Below are 20,071 nucleotides of genomic sequence, written 5' to 3'. Positions count from 1 at the left end.
GGGCCCCACAAACACTTGTTCTGACCCACCCCGAGGGGCTGCGGGCAGAAACTGCAAGGGTGGAGGGAGTGCAGTGGTCTCTGCAGCTGCCCGGACTCAGCATCTCTCCCCCACCCTCCTCCTCCTCAGTTCTTCTTACTTCTCCCTTTGACTAGAGTGCTCCCTGAGTACTGGAAGCATATGTTTTCCCCCCTAAAGACAGGAGTCCTGGGGAGAACACCACGTGAACCCTGGGCGTGAACAGGTGGATTTGGAGCCAGAATTTTCTGGGACCCAGGACCCCTGGGTTAGGAATGAGAGCTGGCCAGCCAGGCTCCACCACCTCCAGTGACTTTCCCCAAGACCAAAGGACCGATTTTCCATGGCAGCTTGGGGCATCACCCCAGATCAGCACATGGGGCTGCCAGGAAGGTGTGCCCTCACGTTTCAGCAGAAAGTGTGCCTGGGAAGGGCAGGGCCACATGGATGGGGCTGGGAGAACAGGCAGATCGCCTGGGTACCGTGGATGCCAGGGGTGGCCCCCCACCACACACCGCAGTGCATGCTCGTGCCGTCTCTCCTCCCTCGGGGGCCAGCAGTGGCCTGGGGTTTCTGAGCTCCACGGCCAGCATTCCCTAGGGGACTGGGGACACCCTGTTAAGTCAAACGGAGCAGGAGCTAATAACCTGGAGGGACAGCTCTTCTCGGCTAGTGGCCCTGGCCCCTCTCGGAGCACACACTGTGGAGGGAGCGGGGCAGGGACCAGGGGCCTCGCTCTCCACCGCACTGTGCCAGCCGTTCCTCCTGGGAAATCACCTCACTTCCCTGAACGAGTCCCTTCCGGCCCTTGCTGGGGCTCTGGCAGAGCTTGAAGAACTGCTCTCAATTTTGAGGGTCCTTGAGGGCAGCCCTGTGCAGTGGGTCTGGAGAGATGTGCAGCCTTCTGCATGGTGGTCAAGGTGTCAGGGGACGCCCACCAGGCCCAGGAACTGCTTGGAACTCTGAAGAACGGCCCTGCTCCCGCCGCCTGGCTCGGTTTCCGGGGCCATGGCCGAGCATGTGTACGACGACCCTGGGGGTAATTCAAGTGTCCAGGTCTCCTGGCTGGGGCTGCGGGAATCCCAGGCTCTGGGCTCCAGCATGACCAAAAAGGGCTGCAGACAGCACGTACTATTTTATTGGGCCTCGAAAGCTTTAAATACAGAAAAGGGGCAGATGTGGACACGCTGGCGTTTGAGAATGGAGTATCAGAGAAATCACGAAATCAACAGCTGGACACAGAGCTGGGCAGAAGGGCAGCCGGGGTCGAGGTGGGGAACCAGTGGGCAGCTGGCCTCGGGGGCCAGGGTTACGCCCTCCATTAGGACAGTCTTTCATGTTTTTTCCTGATTTGAGGACAATTTAAAAAAAAAACCCACAAAAACCCCCATCCAAATAAAAACCCGAAATCGGCTGGGAGAGACTGGAGGGCAGAGCCGGTGGTCTCAGAAGACAACAGCCTGTCGCCTGAGCGCCTCTGGCTCCCCGCACACCAACCCCGCCCAGGTGGTGCCCTAGGAGACATTTCCATACACAGAAGCAAAGCTGGACCCAATCTACGCCCCTCATCTGGGGTCTGGAGCTGCAGCACCCTCCGGGCAGAGGCGGCGGTGCTGGGGGCCGGACCCGATTCCCTCCTTAGCGGCTGTAGCCAAACTCATCCGCGTCGTCAGCCCGGAAGTCTCCATAGCGCCACAGGTTCAACTGCGAGAAAACAGAAAATGGCCCGTTGGGGAGATGGGACCCGCTGGAACCCAGAAGACCAAGCCCCGCCCTCAGCACCTCCTGGGGCTCCTGAGGCAAGAACTCACCCTGGCGCTCTTGGCTGACTCCTGGGCATTCAGGTATTCTGTGATCTGGAGGGACGAGAGAAAGGGTGTGGTGAGGGTGGCGGCAGTCACAGCGGGGCAGCCAGTGACCCTGCAAAACGCCCAGGTAGGTGCACGAACTCCCCTGCTCAGTGCTTCCCCAGCTGCCTCAGAGCAAGACAGTGCAGTCAGGTGGGTCTCAGCTGTTTCTTGACCCTGCGCGGGCTGTTCCACGCACCTGAGCTGTCTACCTGCTCCTGTACCCTGGCAACCCGTCCAGCCCCTTCAAGTCTTTGATAAAAGTATTGCCTTCTTCAGGAGGCCGCCAATGGCCCCATGTAACATTACAACCACACCTCCCACACACTCCCTTTCCTTCTATGTTCTCTTTTTCCATTGTACTTATCTTCTAACATCCTATTTCATTGACTTATTCTATTTATTTTTATTGCTCATCTCCTCATGCTTGAATGTGAGCTCTAATGGGCAGGAATGTTGTCTCTTGTGCACTGAGATATGCAGGCCCTCAATCAGTGTTTGCTGAAAGAATGAATACATGAATCCATGAACACGTTAGGGATTCATCTCCGGGGTTGGGCCAAGGAATTTTCTAGATGCCAGAGGCATTATGGGTAGGTGCATGTAGGGGACACTAAGATCTCTAGTTCTCCAGGGAAACACAGGCTGCCTCCTAGGAGCGCGCTCAGGATCCCGGGCTTGCCAGGGGAAGGACCAGGGGACAAGGCCTCTCCTGCTCAGAGGAGACACCACATTCCTAGTGAAGGATCACCCAGCAGAAGCATTGCTGGAGCCGGAAACCACTGCTGCTGATGTGGGGAGACAGGGAAGGGAGGCAACCAGGGGCCGGAAGACAGGAGAGCAGGGGCACGGGGAAGAGGGAACATGGTTTCAACCCTGCCCCTCTCCTTCTCCTCTTGCAGAGCAAGTGGGGACGAGCTGGGTGCTCGTCCCTTCCTCTAATCCCTTCCTGCTTGAGGAGGTGGCGCTCCAGAAGGGCACGAGCCTGTCACCGCCCCCTCCCTCGAGGGTGATGAGTTGTGGGGCCTCAGCTGTGGCTCAGTGACAGGCTGGGAGCACTCGGATGAGTGTGGAGCTGAGTCTGCAGAAGCCCATCCTGACGGTCAGCGCAAGCTGCTTTGCTAGGGGTCAGGGCCCCCCTCATGGTCCACCCTGGGAAGCACCCAGCTGTCTTCTCATGGAGGGCAGACTCAGGACGCAGAACATTGATCTGTAAGGTCACACATCCCAGCAGCAGTGGAGGCAGGACTCAGGTCCCGCTCGAAGCCCCGGGGGCTTTTCAAATAGGCTGCAGGGGTTTTGCGGCCTCCTTGGCGTTGCCCCCTGGCTCTGGTGGCACTATGTGCTCCGAGCTGGGTATGGACTTGCATGTGAGAGAGAAGAAAGTGAGAATGGGAGAGAAAGCAAGACAGGCTTTGACCCTTTCCACGCCACCCCTGGGGGTACATGTGAAGGGAAACTTTCCGCTCCAGTTTGCAGCTGCATTCTCAGCCAAACCTGCAGCTAATTAATTTGGGATGTAATTAGCTTTAAAAAGAAAAATAAAAAACCGAAATCCATTATCTTTCCCCAGCAGGAACAGGAGGATGGTGGGTTCCCTGTTCCCTCACTGGCTCCTGGTGCAGTCCCCAGCCCACTCTGTGACAATAGTTGGGCGATACACTGGGGTCTGTCCCCACAGTGGGTGCCACCCCCTTATCACGTACCACTTTCTGGAACTGTTTCTCCTTGCGCACCTCCACCATGACCAGCCCCTCCTTCACCAAGCCCAGCCCCACGTCCCCCTTGGAATCAGCAAACTGCAGGGTGACGTGAGGGCAGCTGGCGCTCAAGTGCTCCACGTTGAGCAGGCACTGAGTGTTCTGGATGTCCCGCACCACGCTGTCCACGGCGTCTGTTCGAGCATCCTCCTGGAGCGGGGACACACGCAGTTTAGGGCGGGGGCAGCCTGAGCAGGAGGTGGCCACGTGGGCCCCTGGTCCTGGCCGCAGACCTTCAAGAATGCTGAGCAGGTGCCTGCAGCTCGCTCCCCACTGGTTTACCTTAATGAGGGAGGAAACAGGCTCTGGACACCAAGGGCCCCCTCTCCCTCTGCGCATATGTCATCCATCCTTCTCCTACCCTGTGCACGCGCCCATCTGCCCTGTGACCCTGAGGAACATTGATCTTTTTCCCACCCCAAACGACCCCTGTCCTCGCTGCCCTGGCCCCCTGGCCACGCTCCAGCACAGGGACCCCTCGAAGTCCCTTTGCTGCCCTCCCGGTCAGTCGGCTCAGGTTCCCTCAGGCTCCTGTGTCCCCAGCCGACAGACCGACCGCCCCTTGGCCTATTTCATCAACATCTTCTCCTACTGTCTCTCCTCCACCCTTCAGCAATTTCGGGAAAAGGAGAGAACATCCTGTGGTGCTGACCCCGCCCTACCCTTTGCTCCATCGTGCTAGTCAGACGGCGGAGGCCACAGGCGCCCCCTCCTCAGCTGCCTGACCTCCCTGGGGAGCTGGACACTGCAGACCAGCCGGCTCGCCCCTTCTGGAAAGTGGGTGCCCTGCAACCCCGAGCTCAGGTTCTCTTCTCTGGAGGCACGTTCGCCCCGGCTCTTCCTCCTCGGGCTGTGGGAGAGCCGACTCCTTCTCCTTTCCAGCTCACGTTCCACATGCTCCACGCCTGTCCGTACCATGGTTTGAACTCCTCAAATCCATGATTCTAGCCTAGGCCTTATTTCACTTTCCAAACGGAACACTATAAAGCCGCCTGGAGCTCTCATGGCCCCTACTTGGCTGCTTCTCATTCCCTTTATTTTGGCCACCAGCAACATATCCAGGCGTAGAAATGCCTCTCCCCTCCCCTCTCCCCATGGAACTGAGACCTTTCTCCCCAAGTCCCATTTGCATGGCCCTGGTTTGGCCAACATTGTTTCTAGCCTGGAATTTCAATTGCAACTGTCTCCCAACCATTCTTTCCAGTCTCCTCCCTTGCATGATGCCACCAGAAGTAACTTTCAAAAACAGATGTGACCGTGTCACACTTCTGCTAAAAAATCCTGCCACAATCCCTCCTAACACAAAGAATAAACTCCTGGCCAGGGTAGACAAGGCCTTGGTACCTAGACCCTGACTTACCTTTCCCTTCTCATATCCTGCCATTGCCCCCAAAGGCCCTGGGGCCCGTCTGCCCGCATGCAGGTGGCCCACCAGGCCGGCCCACTTCTCAGAATGCAGGCGCTCTAATATGTCCTCCTCTGCGGCACATTCCCTGAACTTCCCTGGTCACTCCCATTTCCTGAGTCCTGTTACTAACAAACCACCCGTTTCTGTTTCCATCTTCTCCTGTCAGCCGGTGAGGGCTGCAGGCATGGCCAAGTGTCACTGGACAGTCCCCTTCGGAAGGAGGGAAGATACGTTGACTCACGTCTTGGGGCACCTGGATGAAGGCGAAGGCGTACTCCGTGGCTTGAGGCGGCAGCACGCGAGTGCTGAAGGCAGGCGGCAGGGTACCCAGGCGGGCGGAAGGCAGGATCTCTCTCTGCATAGGACACACCAACCCGACAGCATCACACACTCGAGGTACCCTCGCTCTTGGGAATAAGTCCCCAGGGCCAGGTCTGGGAATGTTAACTCAGGGACTCCCCGCTCGCCCACGACTCGGTTCCACTGAGCCGTGTGCACAGGCTCCTGCAGGAGGTGGGTGGCTGTGACTCAGCGGCTCAACCTTGGGCTTGGTGTTGGCACACTTGGTGGCTCCCACTAAAATCATCAATTTGATAACTAGACTCTAATCATCATTTCCATTTCTTCCCACTGCCTTCTCTCTGTGAGATGGGTCCCCTGCCACTTTCCACAGGCCAGGGGGCGCTCCAGTTGGGAGCACACACCAAGACGGGCATCCTGGCCTGTCGGTCGTTCTGCCCAGGCGTGTGGGGCAACCCCAGTCTGGCGGGACCTCTTTCTTTGTGTATTCCCAGGTAGCACATGGGGAGCACATCCAGGTCTGGGCTTTCTGCTGACTGACCCTGAACTCTAGTCCATGAGGAAAGTGACAAGCACAGCCAGGCACAGACACAGCCCAGGAGAAGCACGGTCCTCCCTGCAGCGTTCTCTCCTGCTTGCTGCTGCCCACACGGAATCCCCTAGGAACTGTCAACCGATGTCCTGGCCCAGCCCAGGGGGCTTTCCTCCCAGCCACTCGGCCTCCTCGTGACTGTCCCTTCCCAGTAAGCCTTGGTTTTGGGATGTGCTGGAGATCAGCGGATGGGACACACGCCACGTCGCGCATGAGGACCAGGAGCTGAGGGGTGAAGGGCCTCCTGGGCCCACTCTCAAGACAGGTCGGGCAGAAGGGGAGCGTGGGTGTGGCTGGGCACTCATCCGTGGGGCCTGCACAGGAGACCTATCGGTGCTCACAGGCCGCTGGCCAGAGATGCCAGTTTTGCCTGGTCACTGAGGGGTCATGGCCTGTTACACACACAGCAGTGCCGCCCACCGATCTGTTAGCAAGGTGGTCCAAAGCTCAGAGGGCCCTTCGAGAGGGCAGATGGCCCTGGCCTGGGGGCCGCCCCTTGGCCCCCACCTTGCCTACCCCCCCCTCCCGGCCCCCCACACTCACGTTGCCGTAGTCAATGTAGAAGACGTGCACTTTGGCAGGAGACTCGACTTTTTCCACTCGGGCCCGGTACCTGCAATGGCATCGTGGGCAGAGCTCAAGGGACACGCCCCAGGAGTCTCGATGGCAGGGGAGGAGCAGGGCTCTTCCCTGCCCAGGGCTCAGAGAGCAACCCATGGGTGTCACAGAGTACAGTTCTCGGATTCTACCAAGGCCCAGCCTTGGGGCACTGTGGTCACCATTTAATGGAGTTAGAGCACAGCTGGGAGCAGAGGGAGGAGGAGGGGAGTGCGTGGAGCAGATTGATGTGTCCTTGGGGCATAAAGCAACAAGACTAATGACTGGATTGATGTCTGCTGTTTAAACCCAGCACACTAAACAGCAGCTGTAATTAGCCGGCAGATCTGTCTGGGAGGCCGCAGCAGGGAACACATCCAAGTCACTTCGTCACCCTGGGAAGGCCATGGGCCCTACCCTTGGTAGTCACATGTAGCCTACGAGGGCTGCTACTCATGTCTCAGACAGTCGGGGTGCAGGGATGGGCGGCTGGTCTGGACTCACTGAGACATTTTTCCTGTGTAGGGTGGGGGTGTGTTGGAGAGCCCCAGCTAGCCAGGGCTCCCCCAACAGAGTTTCCCAGGAGAGGGGAAGAGGCCGGCTAGACTGCAGGAAAATCCTGGGGTGACGCACAGGCCCCACATGGGCTGTGGGCAATGAAGAGGGCCACCCTGGAGAGTTGGCCAAGGTCAACACCATCGCCGCAGAAACCAGACTGCAGAGGCAAACGCCTGAGGTCTAGCTGGTAGCTCTGCAGGCCGGTGCCCTGAGGACACACGCTCCGGGTCCCAGTGGCTTACCATTCTCCGTCTACAAATTTGGCAATGCAGAATTCTCCCCGACGGGGGGCGTAGGAGCCCTCGACAGGAGGGTGGCTGGCAATATCATTTCGCATGTTCTCCATCAGTTTCTCCAGCTGGGTGCCTGATGGGGATGAAGAGGGAGCAAGATCAGGGTGTCAGGTTCCGTGGGGCCTCATCTCTGGATGGGCTGGGGAGGCAGGTGAGCCTGGGGGATAGGTAGGCTGTGGAATTCTGTAGAGCACCCGCCCGGCACTGGCTGGCCCCTATTCTGCAGGGAGGTCCTCTCTGGTCCCTGCTCAAGAGGTTTCATGTTGTGTATCTTCAAAAGCACGACAGTGACTTGCGGACATGTCAGGCTTCAGAGCCACACACAGTCTTCCAATCCCAGATCTCCAATCAACGGCCCATACAGCCCTGGACGAGGAAAGGGTCTCAGAATGTGAGCCCTGAAAGACGGAGAGCGGTTCCGAGAGCAGGGCCCAGTCTCAGCATCACCAAACGTGGCCACTGAGACCCCAGTCGCCCTGTGAGATAAATGCTGAACTGAACTTCCTGTGCTGCCAGGCTGGGGTGCCCTCCTCAAACGGGGAGTTGGAGTCTCTCTGCCTTGTTTCATTGACCTCGGGGCCCTGCTGCTTGTCTGTTTTTCGCCAGGTTCGCCCCAGTCCCTTCCTACTGCGCCCCCACCCCCACCCTCTAAGCCTCAGTCCCCAGTGGCTTCTCCTTGGCGTTCCTCCTGGTCCTGATTCCAGCTCTGTACCACACCCGCAGTGCCCCCCTCGCTCTCCGAGGCGGTTGCGTGTGGGTGTGTGCATTCCTCTCTCCATCGTCAGGGCCCAAAGCCACATACACTATAACAGGTGCCTAATACATATTGGCTGCTGGTACACTTGTCAGTCGGCCTTATAAATTCCTTGTCTGGGTTTGTTTCTGCCACTACGCGGTCAGCTCCTCAAGGCACAGACCATAGTTCACTCGGCTGTTGACTCTCACAAGGCCTAGCAGAACCCCTGACATGTGTGGTGCTTAAGAGTTCACGTGCATTGAAGATGAGCTCTGCATACGCACGTGAGGAGGTAGGTCCACTCCTGGGCCTCTGCATAGGCCACTGCCCAGCATTCACAGCAGGGACTTTCTGGATGCAGCTGCCCTGCCCCCACCCACTGGGAAACCCTCTACAATTCTCCTGAAACAGCGTTCCTTGCCCAGACAGTAAAATTTCAGGGACTAAGGAGAAGCCTCTACATAAGACTTGGTCTACTTTTATTTTTTTTTATTTTTTGCTCCAAGGCAACAGAAGCACACTTTGCCTCCTGAAAACAGGCAAAGTCCTCAGGGAGGTCCTTAAAGAGACCTGGTTGGTCATTTACAGCTAATGACAATGTTCTCATCATTTCATCAGCTCCTTCCCGAAGGCAGCCTTCAATGAGAAGGGAGACAGGAGGGGGTGTAAGGCTGCAGAAAAGGGAAGGCTGTGTGTGCTAAGGTTTATTTCCTGGAGCCACCCGAGGACAGAGTTTTGTCTGGAGCCCACCACAACCCTCCAGGCAGCGTGCCATGAAGCATCTCACTCCCTTCTCCAACATTCTAAGAATACATGGTTTCTCCTTAGTTTTCTTTCTTTATTTTCGGCGTTGGCTACTGCTCACTGCAGTGTCATGGCTTCCTAGAGCTGCCAGAGACAGATGGGCGGGAGCCTGGGCAGGCACAGGAAGCCCTGAGAATGCAGAGGCTACGTAGTCCGAAGCCTCGAACCCTCAAGCTGTCCCCTGGGGACTTCTTATTCCAGGGGCATCCTCCCCAGCAGGACCCAGAGGCCAGGTGGAACCTCTGTCTGGGAGCTGTGCCCTGGGAAGGGTCTCCGAGTCTCCTTCCTCCAAGCTCCCTGAGGGCCACTCTTGCTGGCTTCGAAGCCCAGGAACAGCTCTCCTTCCTACCTGGACCAACACTGCAGGGCTCCTTCCCGTCACACCACCCAGACCCGGAGGCTGGACCCTCTCGGCTTCACTCCCGAGGCAATGGCTGGCCTAGCTGTCACCAGGATTGTAGCTGACCTAACCTGGCAGGCTCCAGCTCCATTTCTACCCCTCCCCAGCTTTTTTCCCCCTCCCACGTAGAGTCAGCCTAGGACTCCAAACAGTCTGTTTTTCTGGGTGAAATGACATTGCCACAAAAGCAGCTGCCTGGGAAATATCATTAGAGAGGAAGTGGCTGAGACAAGGCTGTTGGGGCCCTGGGTGGGCATGGGGGCGGGGCTGAGGAGGCCGGAGGGACTGCATCTGCCACCTGTGGGGCTGTCTTGAGAGGATCTGGCTCCTTGGCCCCAGAGCGTTTTCCTTTGCCGTCAGATAAAATGTTTCCATGTACAGGGTAGCAGGAGAGCAGGGAGGTCAGGGTGAAGGGAATGGAGGTGGGAAGCTGGGCCGGAGGACCGTGGTGCAGCTGCTGAGAGAGCTGTCTTTATTACCCTCTGTCCTTCAGAAGCCTGATATCTGCCTCGGGGACCCTGGGTACAGGACACACCACTGGAGGGCAGGAAGGAGGAGGAGGATGGAGAGAGAGGGTCCTTCAGAAAGCCTGGCCGGGCACGACTTCCCCTGGAGTGCTGCCTGTTTCCATGGGAACTGACTACCACGCAGGGTAACCTCTAGAAGGAGAAACCCCAGCAGAGACAAGCGCAGGCTCCCCTCCTCCACCCGCCTTCCCAAGGATGCTGAGGGGAGAGGGGCTGGGCGGCGTCTGCTTGAGCTTCCTAACCACAGACACAATCTGTCCCTCGCTTCTTGACAGCCTCTGAGGGCTACAAATCCCCATGTCCAGCCCAGCCAGGGGTGTCTGGGAGCAAAACCATGACCTAAGAGTCTCAGAGCACCACCCAGACAAAACTGGTTACCTCACTGGCCCTCAGAGAACCTGCTCAGCCTGCATACTCCAGGGCTCACTCGCAGGTCATGAGACGAGAGCAGTGTATTGGGCCTGGGGGGTGGGCAGTAGCCGTAAACTATTCTGGGGAGTCCCCTGGAGCCCCCGGGCTCTGTCCTTTCCTCCCTCCCACTAAATGGAGGGGCCCCGGAGGCGTGCAAGGGGCCAGGAGGCAGCCGTGCCTGGGGCTGGGCCTGAGTACTCACCGGTCTCCACGTCCTGTACATAAAAGTGCAGGTCGTCTGTGATCTCGGTCACAAACACCGGCTTATAGCTGGCTGAGCGCTCCTTCTCCTCCAACACTGGTGTCACCTCCTCCACGGGCTGCTCCTCATAATGGGCCCAGACCTGTGTGTGGTCAGCAGAGTGGAGGAGGGGATTAGGAAGTGAGGTCAGAAAGGCCACCAGGAAAGGGGCTTTGGGGCAAGTGGGTCACCCCTGCGGTGAGTGAGTGTGGGGTTCACCCCAGGGCACTCACACCTCACTGGACCGAGCCCCTGGAACCCTCCAACCTTGGGCGGGGAAGGGAAGAGCGCTCTTAAGTTCTTCAGATCCCGGGGGTTCTGGCAGGCATCCGAAGCAACTGAGGGGTTTATTAAAAATGCAGGTACCTGGGTCCCACCCCATGTCTACCAAATTACGATCTGTTACAGGGTCGCAGAGAAAGCAAAACAAAACAGCAGGCCCCCTGGCGATTCTCATGTATACCAGAGTGTGAGAGCCTTGGAGACAGTGGTTCTGGCCCCCACTCCCCTCCCCCATACCACTCTGTAGGGGCCATTCTGAACTGTCACAGGGCCCCTGGCACTCCAGAGGCTGTGGAGTGACAGCCTTGGCCAGTGGGGGGGAGGGCTCATCACTGTGCATGAACGCCCCTTCTCAGTGACTTCTCTGTCCTCTTCACCTCAAGCAGGTTGCTGTGACCCCAGCTCAGAAGCTGGGCCATTCCCTTCCACCCTTCCCTCTCCCTTCTTCCCTCAGCCCTGTGCTGTCAGGGCTGCAGCAGCTCAGAAGCTGATTCTACGTGACAGCGCGTCAAGTCCAATCCTGTGGCTGGGAGATTATCCCAGCAGTGAGGCCTGTCAGAGCAGGGAAGGGAGGTGGCTTTCCAGCTGAACAGCGGGAAGGGGAGCACGGGGAACTGGACCACACACGGGGTCCCACAGGCAAACACACACAGGCGCAAGGGGTGATAAAAATATCAGCCAAAAACGTACATGCTTACTTAGGTGTCAGGCACATTCTTAACAGTCTCCAAGTATTAATTCATTTAAATCCTCACAACAACCCTTTGAGGAGGGATTCACATTACTTCTGCTTTACAGAGGAAACTGAGGCACACACTTGCTAGAAGTAGTGGAACCAGGATTGGAACACAGGCAGCCTGACTCTAGAGCCCGTGCAGGGGCTTTTGGTTTTGACGGGGCCTCACTGAGCAGCGGGAAAAACTGTAGGCAGAAGGTGTGGGCTCTTTTCCTTTCATTTTGCCCTTTAATTGGCTGTTTGATTTCGGTCAGCCATGTGTCCTCCGTGGGTCTCCTTTCGGTCCCTTGTCAAATAAGGCAGTTGGACCATGTGATCACTCAGCTGCCATGCAGATTCCCGGGTGGCTCTGGGAATGCTGGAGTCCGAGTCACCTTGGGTCACACCCGCAGAGGCTGTGCTCTGGCCTTTAATGTCTGTCCTTCCACTAGCAGGGGAGGCAAGGGTCCCGAGAACTGGAACAAGTAACAGGGAACTTCCAAGCCCAGAGGGAGTCTGCCAGGGAGCGGCGGAGGGAGGCGGGAGAAACGTCACCCAGGCCTAAACTTCTGCCCCCCACACAGAGCTGTGCCCTCTGCCTTCTGAGGCTGAACCTGTGGGCCCTGGTCTGGGGCTGGGCTCTGACCCATACAGCTCCTGACCCCAACACCTATCCCATCACCATGGCCACTCCCCTAGTCACCAGCACCGAGACACCCCTACTTCCAGCACCCCAGGCCTGGCCGCTACAGGAGAGCAGGCTGGCGGCAGGACCTCAATGCAGTCAGATCAGAGCCTCCTGGCCGACGCCCTCCAGGGCCCACCTGCCTGGATGAGGAAGGGAGTCTCCAGCCTTTGGACGTTCTTGTGACAGGACCTGTTCAGTCAGTGGCCAGGGTGCAGACCGCTGAGTACTCTGGGGAAAAGCACAGTTCCTTCCAATTCCAAGGCCTGCATGCTGTTGAGGCTGAGGCTGAGGCTGAGGCTTTCCTCCTGGGCCCTCTCGCTGCAAGTTCCCCAGGGAAGTGAGTACTCAGGCCGTCTGAGCGAGGTCCGTGCAGCTCTGAGGACTGCAGGGCTCCTACCGCCTCTGAGAGAAAGACTGTCTCCTGAGTGGGCCCGAGCCTGGCAGCCGCTCTGGGTGCCCACCCTACTGCCACCCTCCTCCTCTCAGCAGAGTTGAGGAATTGGGAACAGACTGACAGGTGAGAGCAGAAACTGCTAATGACTCCTCAAGTAAAAGCGCCTCTGGCGACAGCATCAGGTTTCCTCCTCCGGGAGAGGGGGTGGAGCTTCTCTCCTGGCAGGCTCAGGTGACAGGGAGCTTGAGGCCACGGATGAGGTACACGAAAGCCTGAGGGATGGCCCTCAGGCCCCTTGCTCCTTCAAGGAGGGCAGCAAAGGGGCCAGTCCTATGACAAGGTCCCACAGCTCGCTGGGCGGTAGATGGGGAATAGTGGGGTGTACACTGCTGCCTCCAGAGGTGAGAAGACACCAGAACCATGAGGTTGCCAAAGGGCAGAAGACTCAGAGCCACAGCTCAGATAAAGGAGCTTCATTTCTAAGAGGACTGGTTGGGCCCTTTGGATGGTAGAGCCTTGGGGAACAAGGCGACTAGCTATTTTCTGGGACTTGGCTGCCAGTGGCCCCTCGGCAAGCTGGTAAATACAGCCTGGCCAGGCGGCTTCTTGGTAGGAAGGAGTCGCCGGGACAGGCTTGGTTGCCCACGTCCCCACCCTTAAACATGGGTGCGTTTTGCCTATACTGACTTATGTTGCTCTTCCGCAGAACTGAGGCAGGAAGAGGATACACACATTGGCAAGACACCTGCCAGACGCGTGCACTTTCCCAGAGCCACCAAGCCCTCTTACAGCTCAGATCGCTGACAAGAAAAACCCTAACACCCCCCACCCCGGCCCCCAGAAGGAACAGTAATTGTGCACAGGAAATACCGTCAGTGCCTTTGGCTCTGCTCCAGGCTCTCGGTGGAAGGAAGGGCTGGGCTAAGAGGCTGGGCAGCATGGGGTCGGTCTGAGAGCCATGAATGCTCTTGGCCCCTGGTGCAGAGCAGCCTGAGTCAGGCCTGGGTGGCAGGGCTGCTCTGCTCGCAGCCCACGCTAGGCTGCAGCGCTGTGGAGAGCCTGTCCCACACTACGGCACGGCAGGGTTTGTGGTCAGCTTGGTGGCAGCTCTCCTGCTCTAAGGCCAGGGCCAGGATGGAGCTGTCCTGAGGTGGGGGCCCCTCTGTGGCCCTGGCTACGCACCCACATGGGGAATGGGCAAGAGAAGCACCTCCCTCCTTCCTCATCTGCCTGTCATGCCAGTTCCTGTCCTGCTCAGGCCCCCTCTATTCTGGGGCTCCTGACTGCCACCGGGCCAGCACTAGCTAGGCCGGCTCAGGAGCGCTGGCTGTCTCTCCTCTGTCCTCACCCCACCCCTGGCCCTCCCTTTTCTCTGTACTTCCTCCCTGGGGAATCCGAGCTCCTCTTTCTGGCAGGACATGGGCAATGTGGACTGAGGCTCCACTGCCTGGAGGCTTTCCTTTCTAAACCCTACTTAATACCGCTGCTCAGAAGGCTGCAGGGGTGGGGCTGGCACGGAGCCAGGATGCTGGAGGCCATTGAACCTACCGCGGGGAAGCCAAGCTCGATAAAAGCCAGCCCACGGCCAATCCAACGCCGCCCAGGGTCCTGTTAGGGCATGAGTGGTGGGGGTTCGGGGGTCCGTCGATGCGGCTGCCACTGGCGGCTCGATCCTGGTCCTCAGAGCTGCCCAGAATCCCCGAAGGAGGAGGACGAAACCCTGCCCCAGCCTCCTGCAGAGGCCTGACCAGCTTTTCCTAGAGGAGAGGAACCTGCAGGGCACCGGAGGAAGAAGCCCTTTCTCGTGGCTGGGAAAGAGGCACCGTCAGATGGACCTGCTCACAAACGCATACACGTGATCACACTTGCCAAAGACTTCCACACGCTCCTGGTCTCACAGTGTCTCGGTGTTACCTTTCCTCAGTTACCTCATAGGTACCACCATGATCTCTTAATCGCAGATGTGCCTGTCTCTCCACAGCTCCAGCAGCCCTCATGGGGTCACAAGTGGGGCATGACCGGGGATCCTGGGGACGCCTCAGATATGCAGTTTACTGTTCCCCCCAGCTGGTCACCAAGTTCTCATCTCAGTCGAGTCAATTCTGAGGGCTGCTGCCAAGCTGTGCCCACGCATCTCCTGGGAACCAGCCCGCCAGGAAGGGGCTATGCCAGGTTCTCCAAGGATCCCTGAAGAGGATGGCATATGCAGGAGAAGGACCCAGGAGGCAGGCAGGCCCTCACCCTGAGAGCACGGCACTGCATTTCAATCGTGCAGCCTGGGGAAGTAATTAATCACTGGTAATTACTCCTCAGCGTCATCAAGTAGCACCAGAGGAAAGATGACTTGGGCTCTTTCAAACAAATCCACTGTGTCATAAATAGCGATGCCCAGTTCAACAAGTGGCAAGGGACCCACCCCTGCATCTCAGGCCAGATTCCCCTCTCTGTCCTCTCCTGGGTCGCGTTGGGGTCTCTCCTCTCAGGACCACTCAGATCTGAAGCCGTAATGACTAGGCTCACGTGCTGACTAGCCACGGAGCAGGGCCGGCGGCAAAGATGCTTTCAGAACTTGGGCCTCAGAGGCTGGTGCTTGCCACTCTGACCCCCAGCTGCTAACTGTTCAGTGAAGGCCAACCCTTTGCAGGTGAGGCCCTGGCACCACGTGTCCCCTGTTTCCCTGCAGCCGGGAGAGGACCTGGGGGTGGAAGTCTTAAGTTCAGTGGCCACAAACAGGAAATCCAAGAGGTAGCTCCTTTGCTGTAGGAGCCAAGGCCGCCTGCTTCCCCATCACTATAGGAAGATAAGACTTAGTGTGAGCAGAACTGGGACAAGCAAAGGTAGAAACCGCCTCAGAGGCTTCACGGTGGCCTGCTCTTCCAAGGCATGGACAGTCCCTTTCACCTGTCCTAGCGTTTTGGGCCACCTCTCCCTAGAGTCCTTTCACCTCCATTAGTGGGTTGGTCCCCAAGCCCTAATCCCCAGGGGAAGCGATGTGTTCTCTTTTGGAAGAAAGGTGGGAAGAGAGACAGAGGGAAGAGGTGGCTGCTCCAGGCTGGAGGAGAACCAGGAGCCTTCTGGGCCCCGAAGCCCCCCATTCTTTTTGGCAGATGTCTGGGCCTTGGCTCTGGGAGGCGAGTGGCAAGCCAGATGGCTGCCCCCTGGGGAAGGAAACGTTTATTCCTGGAACAAATTTATGGCTCAGCACGGCTGTCCCATGAAATCCTCCTCAAGCTCAGGGAAGCTCTGACAAATTGGTGGCTGGCTGATTTATCCTTATTATCAGGGCTGGGCTGTACGTCTGTGGCAATAGGTTTTGTGTGTGTGTGTGTGTGTGTGTGTGTGTGTGGTGGGGGAGTGCTGAGCATGGCTCCCACCACCAAACCCACTGGGTTCCTTAATTGTCCATTTGTTTCCAAAAGCTGCTTTCTGACCCACCCCCTTGTCTCTTGATGCAGAGTCTGCAGAGAGTGATGGGCTGTAAATCTGCTGTCCTAACAGCTTTATGTGTTTCCTGGGGCCCGCTTCCAAATGGGCTTCCCTGTAGGGCAATGTGAAGGAAACTCGGAGGAGGGCTGCAGGCTTCCCGGCCCCTGTGAGGGCACTGAAGGCAGGGTCAGAGCTGGCGAAGGAGCGCCTCTCCATCTCCCGCTCCCAGGGGCGCCCCCCGTCGTGTCATTGCTCCAAAGTCACCTCCCAGACAGCTTTCTGCTCCAGGTCCACCAGAGCAGGCCTGAGGCCCACGTCTGGGCTGGAGCAGGCTGACAGCTGAAGATGCCTTAAGCTGGCAGCCTCGCCTGTGGTCGTGTATGGTTCTCAAAGTGGGGTCAGAGGCCATCACCAAGCGGGCCACTCACTCAGCTGGGGGACGACAGAAGCACTTCTGTCTGTGGTACAGAGGCAGTGGTGTTAGAGTGTAGGGGGAGGGGGAAGGTTGAGGGAAAGTGTGAGCTGAGGGACAGAGCGGCACCTGGCCCTCGCTGCCAGGTCCTGTGACACGTACCTTCTCCTTTTTCTGCTTGGCGGCCTCCTCGGCAGACAGAAGGGATTTGTAGTAGGAGCTGCGCTCTGCGGTGAAGTGGACCTTGGAGAGTGCGTGCTCCACCAGCAAGACGGACAGGTTGGCGCCATCCATGTGGAGCCAGCCAATGAAGTTGCCGGCCTTGTCCATGCTCTCCACCTCCACCTCCACCTGGGGAGCACAGAGAGGGGGTGTGAGCCTGCAGGGGGTGGCCCTGGGGGTGCAGAGGAGGAGAGGGTGCTGAGGCCCAGAGCTCACAGGCCCTGGGCAACTGCCACCACATTCATTCCATGTGACAGGAGCAGCTGGAACTAGGAGAGGGAAGGGATGTGCTAAACAGAAAGGCAGGGGCTTGAGAGAGCCCCTCTGCTGACCCAGTCAGAACCCTTCACTTCCATTCTGTAAGTTGGGTCTTCACTTTTTAGCCTTGCACAGCCCAGAATCATCTTTAGATATATCACTGACAAAACCACTTTGAAACTCTCTATCCTTAGCTGAAGTGAGGGAGTCCTCGTGTGTGTGTGTGTGTGTGTGTGTGTAGCTGAGGGTCACAAGTGAGATAAGCAGACACTGGGTACATCCCACTCTTCTTCAGAACCCACCCCCAGTTCTGCTAGGAAGACAGGCAGGCCCTGGGGAGGGGAGCCGGGCGGGTCCTTCCTGGGATCTGAACGAATTAATTAACGAAGATAAAAAAAAAAAAAGTGGTTGCATGAGAATCAGGTGAGGTGAGGAAGGAGGGGGACAGGCAGGCAGGAAGTGCACTACCTCCTGGGGACAGTTAGGGAACAACACCAGCAGGAGGTCACCCCTGAGGAAGAACCACTGGAAGAGAGTAGGCACTGCCATAAGCCCAGACTTGAGGCCACGTGCTGGGCATGAACCCCAGAACCCTCAGCGATCCCCTCAGGGCTCAAGGCCACCTGGGCCTCCCCCGTAAGACGCAGGACCCCAAACCTGGCACTGACTCTGCTCCTGCAAGGGTGGCCTCACTGCCACGGCCCTTGTGGTGGCTGATCTGTTCCCACCCCAAGGAGGCAATGGCCCAAGAAAAATTACTTCTTCGATTCTCCCAACCTCTTTCTTCCCTGCTAAAGGGGACTATGAAAGCCTTTGCTGCCAACTGTAAAAACTTGTATTAATTTAAATGGCTTCAAGCTCGATTAAGCAATAAAATGAATGTCTAAATACCTGGGAATTCTCTGAAGCCTGAGCTGCAGCCAGTGGCGGCAGCTTAGGGCAGATAGTTGGATGGAGGGGCGAGGGTGGCGGGGAGAGTTGGATGGAGGGTAGCAGCCCGCCCACCTGGCAGAGTTCTGACTCAGCAGGGAGAGATGGTAGGGATATGACTCCCTGGAAGTAGACGGAGGTGGCTCGGGTGTGCAGAGAAGGCAGTGGGGAGCAAAGAAGGCGCAGGGCAGGGAGGCAGGACCTTCGATCCTTCCTATTCTTGGATCCCCTCTTCCTACTTGAGACCCACGGTTAACCCTTCAAAGCGTAAATGCAAGTTCAACGATGCCTGAAGTTGGCATGTGGTACAGAGGGTATAGGCAGAGTGTATCAGCACTAGGAAAAAGGATACTGTATAGATCCAAACTTAGTACTGTAGGTGGGGAAACTGAGGCACAGAGGAGGGCCGTGTAGCTAGTCAGGGGCAGAACTGAGAGCAGAAAAGACCCAGCCTCACCTCCTTCCCTCTTCCCACCGCCCTGTTTCAGGAGCACTCCTTTCTTCATTCAGTCACACTCTGAGCCGCCTTCCTCACTTCCCACCGGGTCAGTGCCAGCTCCCTCCACCATCAAGACCAGGGGACCTTGTACCTCACTGGTGGAGCCAGGTGGAAGCGCTGGGACCTGCTATGCTGGGTCTACCCAACGCCTGCACCATGGCTGAGGCATGGCAGGGAGACCAGCACCCAGTATTTGTGACCTCCAAACATTTTCCTCCTTCCTCTAGTTCTGGCAATGAATTTTCTGGGGACCTGCATTTGTGGGGAGAAGGCCAAGTGGGCAAAATGGTGCTCTGATAAAAACTGGCGACCCAAGAGCTCCCCAGCTAGTAGGGCAACTGAATTCATCGAGGTGAGTGACGGACTTCCTGAAGAGCCTTTGCCACCTCGCGAATAAATGCCCAGGGCTCTGGAGCTGGGGGGAAACTCTGCTGCTGGACCACCGGGTGCCCCCTATAGTGGGAGAACTAAGAATAGAGACAGAGGCTGCCAGGCTTATGGTGCTCAGACGAGAACAGAGATGGGCAACAGGATAGATCAAGAGGTAAAAACTGCCAGTTACAAAATAAATACGTCACGGGGATGCAATACACGGCATAGGGAGTACAGTCAATAATATTACAGTAACTTCACGGCGACGGGTGGTTACCAGACTTACCGTGGTTATCATACGTAAATGCCGAGTCACTATGTTGTACACCTGAAACATGTCAAGTATGTTTTAAAAAAGATACGTGGGAAGAACATCTCTTATCTTTCGTAACTTGCCGAGTTTTAGCAAGCACGCTAAGGTCACGAAGGAGCAGGTCCCAGAGGAATTCTGGGAAGCAGGAGGAAGACCAGAGAGGCTGATTGCCTTGAGTTTGGGGCTCATGAGACAACAGGTAGAGAAAGTGGGCTGCTGATGCTGGCTGAACCACTGGGCTCCTTATATTTGGGGACTCATGAGACACCTCCCAGCTGAAAGCAGCAAAGCGGGCAGGATCCCCGGGTCAGCACTGCACCCAGGCCCATGCCAGTCCCCCATTCCTTGACTTCCTGTCTTCCACTCTGTTAGTAGCCAAGTGTCCTTTTCCTAAAACTGAGGACGGCTGCCCTGCTTAAGCACAAGGCGCCCCTCCAGGCCCGAGTGGCTTGTGCTGGGCCCGTGAAGCTGTGACCAGAAGCTGACAGTCACCCTGATCTCTTTTCTTGGCACCAGGTTGCTGGGATGGATGCAAGAACCTCAGAGATGGGTTGCATAGTCAACAACAGGGCAGGTGGAGTCCCTGTAAGGTGCTTACACTTAGACCTCACTCCACACCTCGTCCTGTGAGGCCACCCGTCAGAGCAGAGCCCGGCCTCTCAAGGTCTCACAGTAGAGGGAGAACCCAGCGACAGCAGAAAACCCTGGAGCGGCCAGGCTCTCCTGGCAGGTGAGCAGTGACTTCGCACTTACCCAGCCCCTCCCTCCTGCAATCATCCACTGACTTGGGTTTGACAAGTCCCTGGGTCCCGCCAGCTGCAGAGGAAAGAAATCTCTGGCCTAGGGCGCTGTGCTATGCTGCCACCGAATCCATCTCGGGTTATAGAGGGAGATAAAGCTGTCGTCCTGGGTCTCTCCTTCCCCTTTTATTATACCTGCCACAACCACAGTAATTTCTCAAACGAAGGCACTCAGGGGAAGGTAGGCTGGGCTCGGTGGAGGGATGGGGCTCGGCTAGCGGCCCTGCTGCTCCGAGGCTCTTGGCTGCTGGCCTCCGTAGCCAAGCCC

The 20,071-nt window shown here is 57.5% G+C and overlaps 1 protein-coding gene across 1 annotated transcript in view; it reads right to left on the bottom strand.

Annotated features, from left to right (window-relative positions):
* Window positions 1-1,134: 1,134 nt before the first annotated feature.
* SND1 (staphylococcal nuclease and tudor domain containing 1) overlaps window positions 1,135-20,071 on the bottom strand; it is a 412,208-nt gene continuing 393,271 nt past the window's right edge. Inside the window, exons 17-24 of the mRNA XM_081038319.1 lie at window positions 16,572-16,760; window positions 10,454-10,595; window positions 7,323-7,446; window positions 6,469-6,538; window positions 5,275-5,388; window positions 3,572-3,775; window positions 1,830-1,874; window positions 1,135-1,722 (exon numbers count right to left, since the gene is read on the bottom strand). Coding sequence (XP_080894445.1) covers window positions 1,657-1,722; window positions 1,830-1,874; window positions 3,572-3,775; window positions 5,275-5,388; window positions 6,469-6,538; window positions 7,323-7,446; window positions 10,454-10,595; window positions 16,572-16,760 — 954 coding nt within the window. The 3' untranslated portion in view covers window positions 1,135-1,656. The remainder of the gene's footprint in view (window positions 1,723-1,829; window positions 1,875-3,571; window positions 3,776-5,274; window positions 5,389-6,468; window positions 6,539-7,322; window positions 7,447-10,453; window positions 10,596-16,571; window positions 16,761-20,071) is intronic.

The sequence above is a fragment of the Rhinolophus hipposideros genome (assembly GCF_964194185.1).
Source record: "Rhinolophus hipposideros genome assembly, chromosome: 25".
Taxonomy (NCBI): Eukaryota; Metazoa; Chordata; class Mammalia; order Chiroptera; family Rhinolophidae; genus Rhinolophus; species Rhinolophus hipposideros.
This window is presented reverse-complemented; position numbering and strand designations above follow the sequence as displayed.